The 17,269-nt window shown below is 38.2% G+C and overlaps 1 protein-coding gene across 5 annotated transcripts in view; it reads left to right on the top strand.

Annotated features, from left to right (window-relative positions):
- The window catches only part of LOC117422421 (myomegalin-like), a 59,234-nt gene that overhangs the window by 40,673 nt on the left and 1,292 nt on the right, over positions 1-17,269 (top strand). For 2 of the 5 annotated variants that reach the window (XM_058987057.1, XM_058987054.1), the window contains 18 exons: positions 135-251; positions 637-1,243; positions 1,660-1,892; positions 1,971-2,022; positions 3,347-3,511; positions 4,061-4,272; positions 6,259-6,354; positions 6,771-7,103; positions 8,098-8,223; positions 9,050-9,166; positions 9,730-9,919; positions 10,239-10,360; positions 12,883-13,143; positions 13,616-13,738; positions 14,202-14,467; positions 14,556-14,702; positions 15,323-15,461; positions 15,932-15,978. In XM_058987057.1, coding sequence (XP_058843040.1) covers positions 135-251; positions 637-1,243; positions 1,660-1,892; positions 1,971-2,022; positions 3,347-3,511; positions 4,061-4,272; positions 6,259-6,354; positions 6,771-7,103; positions 8,098-8,223; positions 9,050-9,166; positions 9,730-9,919; positions 10,239-10,360; positions 12,883-13,143; positions 13,616-13,738; positions 14,202-14,467; positions 14,556-14,702; positions 15,323-15,461; positions 15,932-15,978 — 3,353 coding nt within the window. The remainder of the gene's footprint in view (positions 1-134; positions 252-636; positions 1,244-1,659; positions 1,893-1,970; positions 2,023-3,346; positions 3,512-4,060; positions 4,273-6,258; positions 6,355-6,770; positions 7,104-8,097; positions 8,224-9,049; positions 9,167-9,729; positions 9,920-10,238; positions 10,361-12,882; positions 13,144-13,615; positions 13,739-14,201; positions 14,468-14,555; positions 14,703-15,322; positions 15,462-15,931; positions 15,979-17,269) is intronic. The other 3 variants (XM_058987055.1, XM_058987058.1, XM_058987056.1) reach the window with 3 other exon arrangements.

Below are 17,269 nucleotides of genomic sequence, written 5' to 3' on the forward strand. Positions count from 1 at the left end.
GGGGCTTTAGATTGTGCTGTGTTGAAATGTAAGTAGTTGATTACATGCTACCACGCTTGACGTCTTTTCCAAAAAGGATTGCACCATGCTTTGGTTGTGTTGAACTCTGCTATTTTGTTGTGTATTGTCTGTAGCCGGGACTTTTTTGGAACAGGATGACAAAGAGGTTCAGGTGGATTTGCAAGACCATGGTTACGAAACCTGTGGAAAGAGTGAAAATGAAGTGGATAGGGAAGAAAACCGTAGTACAGGTAGAAAGCATGCCCATCGAGACTAATCAACAAATGACATGGCATGTTGGGTGGTTAACAGTTCTATATAGACAAGGATCTTACAAATCAGAAGAACTAAACTTATTCTTTTGTAATTAATGAACCAATTCATAAATTTTTCTGCATAGTATCTCTGCTGTCTATCTTGCATGTTTTGTTATCTTTGCTACATGTTTTTTGTACTGCCTTGAATTGTCTTTGCAATATGTGATTCTGATGGTGTGACTTTTAAATTAATGCAAATCTTTAGTTACTTAAACATAATGACAATGTGTCATTTGCAGTAGCTAAATACACTTTCGGTTGTGGAATTTATTTGTCACAAAACTATACTGTAGTCCATAAAATGTTTTATGTTTTGCAGATAATGATAATCAGCTTAAACAACACATGAATGAAGCCAGCCTCCCATCCCTGCTCAAAAGAGATGGACAATTCTTCTCTATGGAGAATCTTGATACAAACTCGTCAACCTCTTATCCAAGTTCTTCCTGTCTGAGCTCCCCCAAAATCAGCATGAAGAGCCTGCAAATCTATGATGACTATGGCTTTACAGATGACTCGGATGAGCTCAAGCAGCAAGTTATGGAACTGAAAACAAAACTGGAGAATTATCAGAGGGTTATTCACCACCTGCAGAGTCTTCTCCGCAGAAACTCCCTGTCAAGTGATCTCTTGACCATTGGGTCAGAACCAGGCCAGCAGACCACAGTGAAGCTCCAGGAAGAACATGGAGATTTAGAAAAGGATGGACAAGAGATGTGTTCTCACAAGTCTTTGGGTCTGTTTAGCCTAGACCACAGCCAAAATGGAAGCTTTCCTTTAGGCCATGACGGTGAAGATAAGCAGATGCTAAAGGACGAAATAACAAGCCTTAAGATTGAACTTGACAAGGAGAAGGCCTCAAACAAGAATCTTTTGGAACAGTTGCATCAACTTCAGTCAAAAATCAGATCAGCATCCCCAGCCAGGTGATAACAGTATTCTAATATATAAGTTATAAGTGGTCGTTTTGATCAGCCTATACCCCACCGTAATAACTGCTTGATTTTACTGGTGAGTCGCCCTGGATTGCATTAACAGCGTATTTGTAGATATCCTGGAATTACCCCTCAAAATAAGTGGTTGATGCAATTCAGTTGGATTCCCTAATATTGAGAAAGTGGAGAGATTGTGAATTAACTAGTTGTGAAGTAAGTACTGCATAACAAGTTTGGGAATAAAAGAGCAGTGTGGTTATAGGGAGATGTTGAATAAATGGAAGGAGAGATTAAATCATGTGGAATGTCTTTTAAAACATTTCATCTAGTCGGGAATAGAGAAATAGTTAAGCAACTTAATCGCCCTATGTAGTTTTTAACTGTATGTTCTCTTTAATTCTCAATAGGTTTGATTCGCTGGTGCAGTCCCAGGCTCGAGAGCTGTCACACCTCAGGCAGAAGATCAAGGATTCCCGTAGCCTGGGCACGCTGCATCATCACCAGCTGGAGGATCTCAACAAGTCCTTTGAAGAGCTGCTGCAGGCCAGCGATGTGGATTACTATGTGGGGAAAGCTTTCCGGGAACAGCTGGACAAGAGCCTTTTAGTGATTGGAAAGCTGGAAGAACGGCTTGAATGCGGTGAGCAAACAAAAGACCACACTGGTTTATCCATTATACAGGTAATGTCGCAGTATTATATTTATTTTTCTGTTGCAGGGGATGGGTATTCAGACAATGAAGACAACACGCTTCTTGAATTCGCAGAAAGGTATGCCTTTTAAAAAAAAAAAAAAACTTTAAACACTCACTCAAACAAAACATAAACGGTAGTACTGTTTTTATGATTTTTTTTTTTTGTTAAATTTTAACTATTATGGTAAAAATGTGCAGAGCGTCCTTGAGTGGCTCACCTGGTAAAGGCACGGCCATATGGTGTGCAGGGCGTCCAGAGCCGTACCGGTACTTGATGGCGCCCTCAAAATCTTTGTAAATGTTCAATGGAATGCACCAATATAAACTAAACCTAGAGCCTACAAATATACTTTCTATTTTGCAATGTACGGTAACTTATGTTTTAACTTTAGGCTACATTAAAGTAAGTACTGTATGTTTGTAATGTATTCATTCTTGATTTAGAAGTTTCATTTAAAGCATGTTTAATATAGAGGTTAGTAAATTTATTTTTCACATCAGTTTATACTGTAGTGCGTTAATCTGATTACGATTAGTATGAGAAAGACATTACTAGCACACTTAATGTGCTCTCCACAAATATTTGTTATTGTTCTCACCCTGCGCTGCTTGTTGAGACGCTGTAGCATTCTCTGACTCTGCAGGTTTGGAGCCAATTCATCCCTTGACTTGATAGTTTGCGTTGCTTTTTCAACCTGGCTCCTGATGGTTTCTTCTTTGGTCCCATTTTATTGCAATAATGATCGGGGGAAAAAAAATATCTATTCTACCTTGAGTACTTACTATTTTAACTTCTTATTCGTCAGCCAGTCGGCTCCCCCTCAGGTCGGTGTCCTGTGCGGCCGCACTGCTCACACCCGCCTTGGTATGTCCCTGGGTAGGTCATGCAGTCAGGGAAGCTTAGGTTTGCGTCTGTCTTTGCTGGGGGTTCCACAAGGAGCCTCACATTGGCTCAGGGGCTCCTGCGGGTTTGGGAGGAAAAATCGGTAGAGACTGAGTCACTACATCAAAGCTACAGTGGCCCCTACTGGCCTGGTGCCCGGTGAGCTCAAGAGGACACCTGTAGGACTGGCCTTTGGCCTCCAGGGAGTTAGTCCTTTGCCGAGCTCCTGGGTGTAAAGAGGCGATTGGATTGGCAGTGGAATCGGAGGATGTTTCTCCTGAGCTGTTGAGGGAACATAATAAACATTCTAAACTGGGGAGAGAAACTAGTAAAACAATTGGGCACAGATTATGTACATGCATGCTGGAATCAAGTTCGCTTTTCTATGCTGCTAATTTGTTTTTCTCTTTTGACATGAATTTAAACTGTCCAAAGTACAACTTTAATGGTTTCTGGAGTCTGCATGCGTATGCAGTGTCTTCTGTCTTGCCGTTAAAAATATTACTTCAATCAACAGAGAGTCTTTCTCTTTCTCACTGGTTAGTCCTGAAAGCCTAAAGCATGAAATAACCTACCTCCGAAAACAACTTGACAATGAGAGGAGGCAGCTGCAAAAGCAGCTGAAAGATCTTGCGAGACACAACCAGAACTTAGCCCAAGCCACGGAGGAACAGCTAGATGTGTAAGTTTGTGCCAAGGCTTGGAGTCTTCACGGGGGATAATGCATGCTGGCTGTGTTGGTGTTCTGCCTTTCCCTGGGTTCATCTGTCACATACTTTGCTTAAAATATATACATTTAAGTTAAAGAAATACTGAAAACTCCTGTTGCATTCTTATCACATTTTAAACCTTTAAATGTCCCTACCATTTCTCTGTTGATGCAATATACTATGATTCATTGCCAATATCCTATTTAATCCACCTCTTCCCCTACCTCAGCTCTCCAGACTGCTGGGGGTCTGCAGGCAGCTCAATCCATCAAGCCTGGCACTGCCCCTCCGGTGTGCCAGTACTGGAGGGTGGATTAAATATTCAGATAGTTTTTGCTGATTGGGAGTGGTACATTAAGTCAAAAATATAAAATTGTAACCCATAATACATTCTCCATTTAACCTTATTCTATTTGTGTTTGTATTATGGCAAAAGTTCCATCAACAAAATTATGGATACAGAGAAGTGGATGGAGTTGCATTCTTGTTTTAGCTTTAATAATTGCTAATAATCCTTGTAGGCTTTCAAGGGAGGTGCAGGAGAAGAATAAGGTGATCCAGCAGCTGCAGCTACAGGTCAGGAATCAGTCAGTAGAGCTGTCTACTAGCCACAACTCCTCTGATTCAGAAGCTTCTGACAGATATTCACGGAGGATTCTGGATAGTGGATCAGACACTCTGCATGCGCTCCAGTGTCGTGACGGGAAATACGGCCAAGGCCGAACATCTGCAGGTAAGCTGTAGGGATTTGGAAAAGGTCTGCATCTCTATTATTTCTGTATGCTACGCTTTCAGTTTAAAAACTTCTAATGGGAATTTATTAGGTGATACTTGATTGGCTGAGCTAATGACGTCTATTTTAGGAACCCTTTATTAAACTATGCATGATCTTTAGAAGAAGCTACTGAAACAGTTTATATCCTTGATAGGGCTAGATGGGTCTAGCAGGGTAACACTATTTTATTGAAATGATTGAAAATGACACTACAGTGAGACTACAGGTTTACTAATAGGAGTTGTTCTTGCAGCAGTAGGGGAGGAACAAAATAACAGGGCTGACTGCTCCTGGTCCTTTAAATAATATGCTTAACTGAGGGGGGTTCTGAAACCCAAGACTGGGTTGAGATCTAGTGTGAGTGTCTAACCCTGTGTCTTTGTACTTGATCATGATTTCTTTACAGTTGAAATGAGAATTTAAACAGCTTAAGTGGACTCTTGTGGTTTAGAGTTGACTGACAAGAATCATGTGCCGCTTTTCTCTGTTTGAGTATTAGGGGCTAATGGGCTGAGTCCAAGTTTCTCAGTGAGAATCTCCAGCACACATCCCTCTGGTACTGTAGTGTTCACTTGCTGTGTTCCTTTCTGCTCTACAGATCTCAGCCACAGATCTGCTTTCCCAGTTTTAATTTTAACAGTTTAAGACAGAACTACGTTTTTGTGTTCACCCACAAAAATATGCTTTAAATATATTAAGGCTGAGGTTGAAAAAAACATTCATGTAAGAATCCCCCTCCCCACCCCCCTCCAAAAAAACAATTTCTGTAAATACCTAATACGGTAATCCAATTTCAATGTTAACAATGTTTCTTTATTTAAACCTTTTGATTTTTTAAAAAAACATTTTGGAATCCAGCTTTTTAAAAGCGTTTCCATTCTGTTGATATTCACTGTTGCAATTCAACCGGTACCCTTAACAAAGAGCACTGAAGACCAGGTTGGTGTTGTGTTTCCTTAAGCACTTACATACATTATTTATTGCTGGTATCCTAATCAGTAAATTGTTTCCTTCGAGTAGAAACAATGGCTGCTGTTCTAGCAGTGGTCTGACAGTGACATTAGAGAGGGCACAGGGAAATTTATACTGGAAACATTCATTTACCTCCTCTAGTGTGCTAGTATTGAGATTAGAAACTGGTTATCAGAAAATGGACCTAGAGGAAGATAAGGCTATGCATAATTTTGCTTCACGTGGAAAATGGAAGAAAATATTTAAGGCTGCAAAAGACAAAGGCAAAGGTGTTGTACATGGGTGGCTATTAATCTCGGTATACATTGTAGAGTGCTTGAGAAAAGCACTCAAATAATCTTTCTGATTTAAGTATATTCTCTTTATTTGTGTGGATACTTTAATAAGCCAGTGCTTTTTTGTAACTTTTCTTTGTTCAATAGATTTCAGTTAACTTAAAGATAATCATTCATGCCTACAGTGTAATATAAAATGAAAGATGATTTTATCTTGTTTTTCTATCTATATATAAATAGATTTAATGTATTATACCTGTTAATATATCGATATTGGTTTTTAAATTAACTGATAATAATTAAAAAAAACTTAGTTTAAAAATGTAAAAAAGTGTTTTTTTGTAGTATCTGCCATTTTTCAAACTGGATGTAGTTTCATCATATTATTTATTGTAACCTGCCATTCCTATAATAAGTATATCTGTCTCTTTTCAAGCTAAACTTCAGAGAGAATGACGGTATCAGTTTGGCATGTACTAAAAAAAGTAATTACATTCTGCTGTTGTTGAACAGTAAGAATAAAGGCTAGAATAAGAATTCTAATTAATGTATTTTAACAACTAACAATGTCACTGCTTTATCTGAGCTCCCTTCTAATTCTTGTCCTGTTTTATTTGAGTTGCACACTGAATAAGTCCTCTGTGTGTGTGTGTGTGTGTGTGCGAGTCATCCTAACCTTGGAACTTTGTGGTTACAGGGACAAAAGTGCCTTATGGTCTGCAGGTGGAAGAGACTGCACAGCCACCTGGTATTATCAGTGCCTCCACTGGAAAAGCAACTGTTCAGGGTAAAGGTGTGTATTTTTAGAGCTCAAACATAACTGCATTGTCTGAAAGATTGTTATATATTAGCCACGTTAGCCACGTTTAGAATTTTGCCTTCACGTTTCACCGCTGCCAGACACATGTAGGCCAACTATAGATGTTAGCCTTTGTGTTTACATAGTAGTAAGTGTACAGTGTATGTCAATTTATTTCATATTCACTATTTCTTCAAAATATTTTCCATATACAAATGAATTCTGTATACATAGTCTTATAAAAGAAGTATGTGTTGCAGTAATTTCTAAAAGTGATGGAGGCTTTTAAGGTGGCTTTTCTGATTGGTCACAAACATTCCTAATATATTCCTGTTTAAAAAAAGTTGGTTTTTTTTAGGAAATTAAACAGAAGCTAACAACCTAGTTCTGTCATTCGACCTTTCTTGCAGAGAATGGAGGTGGCAGTCGCAGACAGTCACAGACGCTGCTCTCCACCGACACACAGATCTTGGAAAATAAAGGCGGCCTGGCCCAGCAGCAGCGTTTACAAGGGCTGCAGAGAGAGAACAGCTTGTTACAGGAGAAGCTCAAAAACATCGAGCAGCTGAACGAGACTCTGCGTACCGAAGTGAATCTGCACCGCTCGATCATCAATAACAGAGAGGACGCCGGGGAAGAGAGAGGCTTGTCACCTAAACCTCAGGACAGATCCTCAAGAGAAGACAGGGCCAGCACAGGGCTGACAGAAAGCAGGAATGAGCCGTCTGGACTGCTCAATACAGGTACTTTCTGAAGCATATACTTGGCAATTAAGGTAAAACATATAAGAAATTAAACTAATTCTACTTTCTTTTAGTTTTTAGCGGGTGTTTAGTTTATTAATGAGGTCAACTACAATAAAGTCTAGACTTATGCACTTTTTTCAGATATTGACTTTCTTTTATGAAATGCACTATGTACAAGACTGAACAAATTGAAGATTGTTCAACAAAAATGATTAGTGTTTTTCTAGATATTCCATAGAATTGTGTAAATTACACTGTCATTTTTTTATTTTAGTTTTTTGGAATCGCCAATTGTATTTTACCCTTGTATTCCCTCCCCAATTTGAAATTCCCAATTCGTAAGCCTGGCTCACCGCTGCAACCCTCACGCTGCCTCGGGAGAGACAAAGACGAACACACGCGTCCTCCGAAATGTGTGCCGTCAGCCGTCCACTTCTTTACACTCTGCAGCCCCGCCATGCAGCTACCCCCGAACTACAGTGTCGGAGGACCACGCAGCTCTGGGACGCTTACAGGCAGGCCTGCAGGCGCCAGCCAGTCTACAGGGGTCGCTGGTGCGCGGTGAGCCGAGGACACCTTGGCCTCCCCACTCCAGGCGGCGCTTTGCCAATTGTGCGGCGCCCTCTGGGAACTCCCGTCCACAGCCGGCAGTGGAATAGCCTGGACTCGAACCGGCGACCTCCAGGCTATAGGACAGAGTGCCTTTACCAGATGCGCCACTCAGGAGCCCCTATTAAAGTCTTTTGTTCATTTTGTTTATTCCAGAGGAGCAAAGAACTAGAAACAATTGAGGTTTTTGTTTTCTGTGAAATGCTAATCTCCTTGTCGTCACAGCAGTTGAAACAGATCTCACTTTTTGCTTCAGGTATTGACTGAAACTTACTATGCCATAAGATATGGCTCAGAAGTAGTATTAAACCAATGTAAGTGTGGCCATTTGGCATAGTGTTTCATACATGGCTTTGCTTTTATGTTGCTGCTTTCCATACAGACCTGCTTGCAGAACATCTTCAGGAAATCCGTAGTCTGAGGCAACGCTTGGAGGAGTCCATCCGAACGAATGACCGGCTAAGGGAGCAGCTTGAGCGCAGGCTGGCCGAAGCTGAACCGGACCCAGGTTAGCTTTTCTTCTGCCAATTGCATCCCACAAGCAGAAATCCACTTCTTTCAGGATAACTTGACCCTTCGTCTGTAAGGTTATGCTTCAACCCTTTGAACCTAACATGTCACGTACCCCAGAAAAAGCATTCCTGATAATGAGTTCTCTTGGAGAGACATAAACATTATTCATTATTTCCGGTCCATGTGGTTAACTGACTTTTAATAATATTGTGGTAATATTTGATAACCCTTTAATTTACAGGTCACTTTTTTCAGTGAATTCTTAATTAATAAGATTATGAACATGTTAAATGCATTTCACTGTTTATTATTTTCTATATATATATTCTTTGCAGGAAGACCATTAAAGTAAAGCAGGACCTAATATTTCCATTAATAGAGAAAATAATGAACACAGGACTGTCTACAAGGAAAATGTTGCTTTAGTGGTCCTTATCGAATACATTGTGTGCTGTAACTTTAGACAGACGGCAGTAATTTGAGTTCTCCATAGGAACTACATTCAGTTTCTGAAATGGGATTCTAAATGTCACATTGCAATGGTCTGTGTAGTGTCTACAGGTGCTTTTATGACGTCTGAATTAACAAACTCCTAAAAACCTTATCTGATATTTCCGGGAAGTTATAAAAGGATTATAGAATATTTGTTATGGCTCTTATCAAACAAAAGCGGCTGGCACACACTTGGCTTGATCGAGGATCTAATAAAAGACATGAAAATAAGTAATACAGGAACAGTTTTTTTCGGTGCTGATGCTACACAAATTACAATTGTTTCCTGCTGTAAATGTAACTGAGTATTGTTTGCTTTTAAACTTCAGCTTCTACGAATATATTTATCCATGGATCAGAGGAGCAAGGACAGCTGGCCAATGAGGTCCACTTCCTCTGGAGACAAAACCAGACACTCAAGGACCAGCTATCATTGGGATCGAGAGGTAAGAGGAACCAGCTTCCTAAAACAAAGGGGACTGGAGCCTGTTTCTGGGGCCAAGAGTGTGGTCTGTATGGTTTAATGCTACAAGAAAATGCTGCATAATGCATTCACTCATCTTTTACCTAAGACAAACAACAGATCATGTCTATTTTCTACTATGGTGTCTGTGGATGACAACAAAGACCTCCCCCTGAGTCTGTAACACCGTGAAGGATTGTTTTTAATGTTTATAGTTTGGGTTGCTGTAGTTCTATTGTGTTATACAGTGTTACACGTTCGCTACTCAGCTGTTACGTTTGCAGTTGTCATCAGAAGACACTAATAAACCTGAGAGGACTGCAGCAACAGTTGACAAAGGACCTACACACATGTCCTCTTAAATTGGCTAATCACGTGATTTGTAATATAACTGTAAGCAAGTAAAATAAGACTGAACTTTGATTTACAATATTGCATGACACTGATTTTGGTCCGTTTTAGAATCTGTACATGGTTCATGGTTGTTTAAAGCAACTTTCTTATGTTCTAAGTTGTTTTCTTGGTACTGTATTTACTTTTAAACAGATAAGCAAAAGGAGAATGAAAAGCTCAGAGAGTCCCTCGCAAAGAGAAATTCCAAACTGGAGTATCTGCGAAATGAATATGAGCATGTAAAGAAGGAGGCCGTCCGCCTGGAAAACAAATTCAGAGGGAGTCTGGAAGAAAACAAGCACCTGAAAGAGGCGCTGCATCACAGTCGAGATGAAATCAACAGGTGACCGGCTTTTTGTTTTCAGCAGCTTTTATTACACAGAGCTTAAATCTTGAATAACCTTTTTACTTCTGCAAGTGGTAGCAGGAGCCTGCCTATTTGGTTCACATTGAGCTACATTCTCAAAGCTCTTTACTCCAAATTGTTGCCTCAGGCTGAAGTATTGAATAATATAGTAAACAGACATTGCTTTGCACTATGTTTTAGTGTCAGATTGAAGTAGTTTCTTGTAATCACTGCATTGGATGGTGCATGCACTTCAAACCCCCAAGCTATCCAGTTGTCAGTGCATACATGTTAATGATTCCTGCGGGTGTTTCAGGTTGCAGTCTGAAATAGGCATACAGCGGCAGCAGGTTTCTGAGAGCCAGCATCTCCTGCAGTCCCTCCGAGTGGAGCTGCAGGTATATGAACAGCTGAAGGTAGCCAGTGACAAAAGGACAGGTAAGGACACAACTGCTGGATATTTGTTTGCATATTTTAAATAGAGATCTATTGTGAAACAGCAACAGGGGTCGGTAGGGCTCTTTTGGCCAAAAAGGTTTGACAGCTGGGGTTTAGTATTTAAACAGTTGCCAAGTTTTACATTTTTAGAAATTGTATTAGCTGCATATCCGTGTCAAAATAGTGTGTGTAAAGGCCATTGCACACTGGATCTGTTCAGTCATCCGAAAAAGTCTTGCGTCAGTCCATTGTACACTAGATGTGTTAATATCGTACTTCAGAGCACTGGTGTGCAGTGGACGCTTTGTAGTAAATATACCTAGCTTCAGTATTTTAATAACAAATAAATAAAATTCTGTTGTACATAACTTTGAACACAAAAAAATGTTAAATGTAGTATAAACTTAATGATCAGCAAATGCTGATGGAAGTTAAAACGTTTGCTAATTATTACATTTGTACTAGATCTACAATAATGTTGTTACGCAATACATAATAATTAAAAAAAAAAAAAAACATATGATATTACACAACACAGTTGTCATAGCATCAGAAACCATATGACCAATATTTAATTTTTCAAACACTCGCTCCTGTAATAAATATATGTAAACGTTGGGAAGTTAGCAATGAGCTACCGAAAATACTTAACCATAAGGACCTTCTACTACTCTCTTTGTATGGAGCCAGAAATTCCATCACTTTCATGTACTGCCCCTCTTTTCTGACTGTTAAACCCTGGCCGCTCTTGCCCTGTCACGCTTCTTTCTCTGTGTCTCCAGGTTAGGCCATTGTTTCTTTACTTCCTCGACTACAATTGAAATAAAAAGTATATGCTTGTAATAACCTATACTGCACAAAATCCACATGTTTATGTATGCTATCAGTTCAAAATTTCATGTTTTTATAATAAATATCATTCATGCCCAAGTCCACGTCAATGTCTTTCCATATGTTTTCTTTTTATTCAGTCTTCGTAATCTTTGTTGGATTTATCATAAAGTAATTTTTGTTTGGGAACGCACACACAATTGGTTTTTCTATTTTGTTCAGGGAACTGCAAGAATCCAGGCGTTTTTCGAGTCATTTTTCATTGGTAAATGTAATTTTTAACACACATCAAATCGGATCAAATCAAACTTGTTTCGATTCCAAAATTGACACCACCGGCGTACGACAGTTACGGACTCAGTGTGCAAGGTGCAATAGGGAATGCACAGGATCGTTTTTTTCTTCTTAGGCGCATGTTAAAATCGGATGAATGATCAGATCCAGTGTGCAATGGCCTTTAATGTGCAAGGCTATGTTTTCATTATAAAATTAGGGCTGTCATACGATTAAAAAAAAAAAAAAAAAAAATTATCTTGATTTAAAAAAATAATCTTAGTTAATCTTGGTTTTAATCGCATATTTAAATGATACAATTACTGCATCAATCTCATTTTAGTTTGTTTTATTACTGATGTTGTTGTTGTCATCATCCAAAAAACAACCCAGCATAAAAACATGCAAGTATCAGTTTCCTTTACTAGGAAACTGATGTTTTTCATTGCCGTTTAAATAATAAATAATAATAACAGTAATAATAATAATAATTCTTCTCTTTTATTAATAACTTGAAATTGCCTAAATAAAACAAAACATTTAGAGTAACAGTTATATTCCATAATTGTAAATAATATTGTTTTAAAATAAATGTGGTTATTGCAATAAAACAAAGCTAAAATGTTAACAGGGCTGCAGTCAATAGATTTCCAACAGCACTGGTTATAATATCGTACTTTCCATGATTTTATGGGTTTGCAGCGATCCTGAATTTCTAAAAGAGTACTCTGTCGAAACTGACGGGTTTCATTGTGTTGTATTGTTGTTGTCTGTAGCAGAAACACTAGTAGGAAGTGTATTTTGAGAAGTGAAAGCATGTTTATCACGCAGGTGGTACAGCAGACTAGATGCACTTCTGTGATACTGGAACTCACTTTGACAGTAGATACAAGTAACCCTTTCTATCCAATGAACCGTCAAAGTCTTAAAAAATAAACTTCCCATTAACAAGTTTGAGTGTTTTGCTACATAATGCTGTTCCGTGAATAATTTTATATTCAAACAGTGACTGCACTCATCAGTCCTGGCATGCATTAAAATGGTGCTGCAGGAAATTAATTACGATATAAGAGGGACAAGACAGGAGTGCGATTAACATGTGTTAAAAAAAAATAATAATCTCCCAAAAAAATGTACGAGTTAATGTAACGATTAATTGACAGCCCTATTATAAATATATGTTTGAAGTGTCATTTTATAGGTTTTCAGGTTACACGGAGGCATTTAAACATTAAGAAGTATAGTAGATACTTCAATTTATGATTTAGCATTTGAAGCTAATGATCAGGTTTATTTTTATTTTTAAGTTTATTTATGTTACAAGTTTAAAAAATCAAACACTTACTTTTTATGGTGTCTGTAATCATTTTGCGTTCTGAATACCCACATGTCTAAATGATATGTTTTTGTCTCTTTAGTTTCAGATCCCACATCGGGACAAACTCAGGACACGTCAGCACCCAGCCATGGGCCACTTGACTTGAGTGAGCTGTTGTCTGAAATCCGTCACTTAAGAATCCAGCTCGAGAGGAGCATTCAGACAAACAATGCGCTGCGACAGAGGCTAGAGGAACAGCTGCTGAGGGGGCAAGGGAAAGTGGAGGGATCCCCTTCAACCATCAACATCAACTACCTCCTGAGCGGAGAGCAGAGACATTCAACCCTCAGCAATTATGGAGGTATGAAGTCAAATCATATTGTCAACTCGGCTTGTATTCGTCAAAAACAACAAAAAAGTGTATACAATCATTTTACACATAAAATACTAATGATTTACAACAAGTATGATTTTTGGTAAAAAAAAGAAATAAATAAAATTAAAAAAAACTTTATACAGTTCTATTTAATATTTAGTGCTGGAAGAAAAATTTGAATAAATTCTGTTTGAAATGTATTTACAGACCAGAAAGACCATATTTGGTTTGTATGGTAGGAATTAAAAGTTGATTGTTGTCGTATTCATTAAAAAATGAATAGGGCAACAAGGATGTTAAAGCTAAGTCTCATTGTTTAATTCAATGTGATGAGCTTTGTGTCTTGATACAGACCTGTTGTAATGGTTATTGTGGTTGATACATGCTCCTAAATGACCTATATTTAAAAAAATAAATAAAACACTTGTCTCTCTGTTGTCTTCTCGCTGTATCCCAGATAATGGTTCTAAATCACCAGCACAGGATGAAAACTTTCCTCATCCTACTTACCGTGGCTCTCCAAAATCTGGGAGGTCTCCTCCCAACAGGGATGGTGCAAAAGCATCGCACGGTGTCCCAGGTTAGTAACTCTTCAGATGTTTTTTTAAGCGATAAACGGTGTCCTTGGCTGGGGGTTTGGATTATAACTAAGGGAGTTACATTTGAATGTGTGCATATTTCACCACTACTAAATCAAGAGCCATCAGTCACTAAAGTAAATTACTTAGCATGGCATCATACATTTTATCTACAAAACTTTTGAATGTTGGTTTACTTTCCTTTAAGTGAAATGCCTAGGTTTTAATTCAAACTAAATAAATGTCTAACTGCATGGTATAGTCTATTGCATGTTACTCATAACAGAATTGAAATGTTGCTGTTACAAATTGTGTGAAATAGTGGGGGCTTATTTTACTCTTCCAAGAGGTTTTGTTTTTGTACTAAATTATAAAGATATTTGTAAATGAAAGAATATTCAAACCATGTTGGTCCCAGCACTAAAATCTAATAATATTGATGCACTGTAAAACCTTTCTTTTCAGAAATGAAACCCCATCCAACAGACGAGCTGGACTCTGCATCACAGTGCAGTGGCAGCTCTGCTGACAGCACCACACATACTCCCTCTCGTCTCGTCCCAGGACATCGCTTATGGGCCAGCAGAAGCGGCCGGCACATACTCGGCTTGATCGAGGATTACAATGCTCTCCGCAAGCAGATTTCAGAGGGGAAAGTGTTAACCTGTGCAATGGAAAATAACCTCCAGGAGTGCTTCCATGCCATTTCACAGCAAGGGACAGAATCAATGGTACAGTAAATGCATTTTGGTAACAAGATGAGTTCATGGTAAACTACTGGATTCCACTCCAATGCTCAAATCTAACGTGTCATTTCAGGTACTTGATCAACGGTTCTTAAAAGGCTTCTCCTCAGATGTTAATACAATGCAGCAGATTCTGGAGGAAGCCAGTCGTTTGCTGAAGCTGCTGTGGAAGGTTTCACTGCCAACTAATACATCCAACAGCAGCAGCCAGAACCGCCAGGTATACACGCTTAGGGAAGCCTGTTGCAATAAAAGTGCCCTTTAGAAAGGAAAAGTGAAGCATGAAATCTGAAAACGGAATAACAAAATGTAGGCTACTCAATTCCAGGAAAACACCCTCCCTGCAATTGCAACATTTCAGATGGTAAATTAAACACATCAATTAAAACATTTTACTACCAGGCACAAATGTGTCATGGAAAACAAGTGATGATTTGATTTATTTGTTTGAAAATCATAAAAAAATTAGTTCAGTTCTGGTTGTGTTGTTGGAAGTAGTTTAGAACAGGACAGCTAATGTTAGGTTGGAATAAATGTTCAATAAAACTGATAATAATATTCATTATGGATATTAAAAGAAATGTTGGTGCCACATTATACAAGTTTCAGTCATGAGAGGAAGTACTTTTTAAATATAGATGTGTGTTTCTCAGTACCACTGCAAAACCGTGTTATCTTTATAGTCCTCCTTAGCTTACCAAGAATCTCAAATATTTTCATACCACAACATTGTTGCATCAGACATTTCTTATTTGACATGAACTATGTAACTAGCATGATTCGGTATTCATATCCTAAAGTCACTACCATCCTTTTTAAACATTTTATTTCATTAATTAGGACGAAATGATGAAGACTGAAATTGCAAGACTGCGCAGCAAACTGTCCCAGCAGGAGAGGATGCTGAACGGAACAGTCAAACGCCTTCGATCCACCAACCGACTCAAAGAGGGAATGGAGAAAGTGATCATTGATCAATGTGAGCAACTACAAGTTGTGTTAAGATGCTTTTTAATGTAAATTTTGAGTATTGTACCCACTATAATATTGATCACATTTCAGCTTGTACCTTCACCAGTGTACTCAAATAAAACTATTTTCCTGAACCATCTCAGATAGATTATTACCCGCTATCTGATTTAGGGTCATCAATAAATGTAATTCTGAAAAAAGTTAAATCAACTGAGCTAGGTTGAGACCACCAAACTTTCAGTTTTGAGCACAGACTTCCAGAAGTAAAGACCAGGAAAAGGTAATCCTATTTCATAGACCCTGATTACCAAAGGTAACATTGGGTCTTCACAGGCTTAGTGCTAATCATGGTCTGTGAAACCAGCCACTGATGTACCAATGCCCTGATTTACAAAATAGACACCTGATCTGGAATGTATTTAATTAAGGAAAGAGGCACTCCTTTATATTCATTTTCTTTATTTCTCATTTGAACAGTGGCGGTGACCCACAATGTGTTGAAGAAAGCTAGAGGTAATTTAGAGGTGAGTTCAAAGTGTACATTTGTCAATAGATCTTGTTGATAATCACATTTATTAACATTCACAACGTTTGGGCACTTCTACTATTTAGAATGTTTTTGGAGACCAGCTGGCACAAATAATTGTAGATAGTTACCCTAAGTTTAATACTCCTAGTTTGATACAATGTTTAAAAAACCAAAGCTGTACCCTTCTGCATTAAGTGTTACTGCATATTTCTTTCTTGCTGGTTCTATATTTTCTTAATCTTTTTTTTAATACATCCCAGAAACTTGATTTCTGAATAGCTTGACAGAATATTCTATTGACTGCAGGGGATGAGTATGTACATCCTTGGTTCATGGCCCAGACTATTTCCAGTTCTGAGGGCACTACTGTATATGACATGCTTAGAGCCCAGTCGTCCGAATGTGAATTAACTTGGTTAGGGCATTCCTTAGCACAAGTTCATCGGTAGAAGACTCTAGGTCATAGTTACGTATTGATTGATTGACTGGGCTAATGAAGTCAAAATTGTTGACTTTTGTTAGAAGCAATAGTTGCTTCATATTGTCCAAAACAATCCCATTCTGGGGACTTAATGCTGAATAAATATTTTAGTATAGCAGAATAGATACCTTTTTGTTTGTTTGTTTATTTATTTATTTATATATATATATATATATATATATATATATATATATATATATATATATATAATGCAAGCCATCTCACAAGTGTAATGGTACCCCAGTGTATCCATTTACTAGAAATAACAATGTTATATCCCATTTAACCCCTTGTTCACAAAATAGTGGTCTTGCTGAATAAAAATCATTGCAACTTCAAATTCTCTTTTTTAATAATCAGGATGTGCAGTTGTACCCTAAACGTCATCCAGTTTCGACCAATGTGTCACATCTTGCTTGTTAGGTTTTTGTCTTGCCAATTTGACACTGAAGCCACTTCGCTGCTTTGGTTCTGTGGCTCAAACCTCTTCACTGTAATTATTTCCTTTTTTTTTTTTTTCTTCACACAACCTTTTCTTCTGTTATCTGAGCCATTGCAGACTAATTATTTCACAATGTTTGGCCTTAAAGGCTTTCCCATACCCGCTGAAGGTTAGTTTTTCATATTTAAGGTTTTCTTTTTTCTGTTGTTTTTCATGCATGTTGGCATGACCTTTTTTGTGGTAAACATTAGTTTTTCACATCATGGAATGCATCTGAAACAGCTGTTATGTCAGTGTTCAAATATTGTATGGTTTGCCTTTGAAGTGGAACCACGTGCTAACATTAAGTTCTTTTAAAACCAC

This window comes from Acipenser ruthenus, chromosome 15 (assembly GCF_902713425.1).
Source record: "Acipenser ruthenus chromosome 15, fAciRut3.2 maternal haplotype, whole genome shotgun sequence".
Taxonomy (NCBI): Eukaryota; Metazoa; Chordata; class Actinopteri; order Acipenseriformes; family Acipenseridae; genus Acipenser; species Acipenser ruthenus.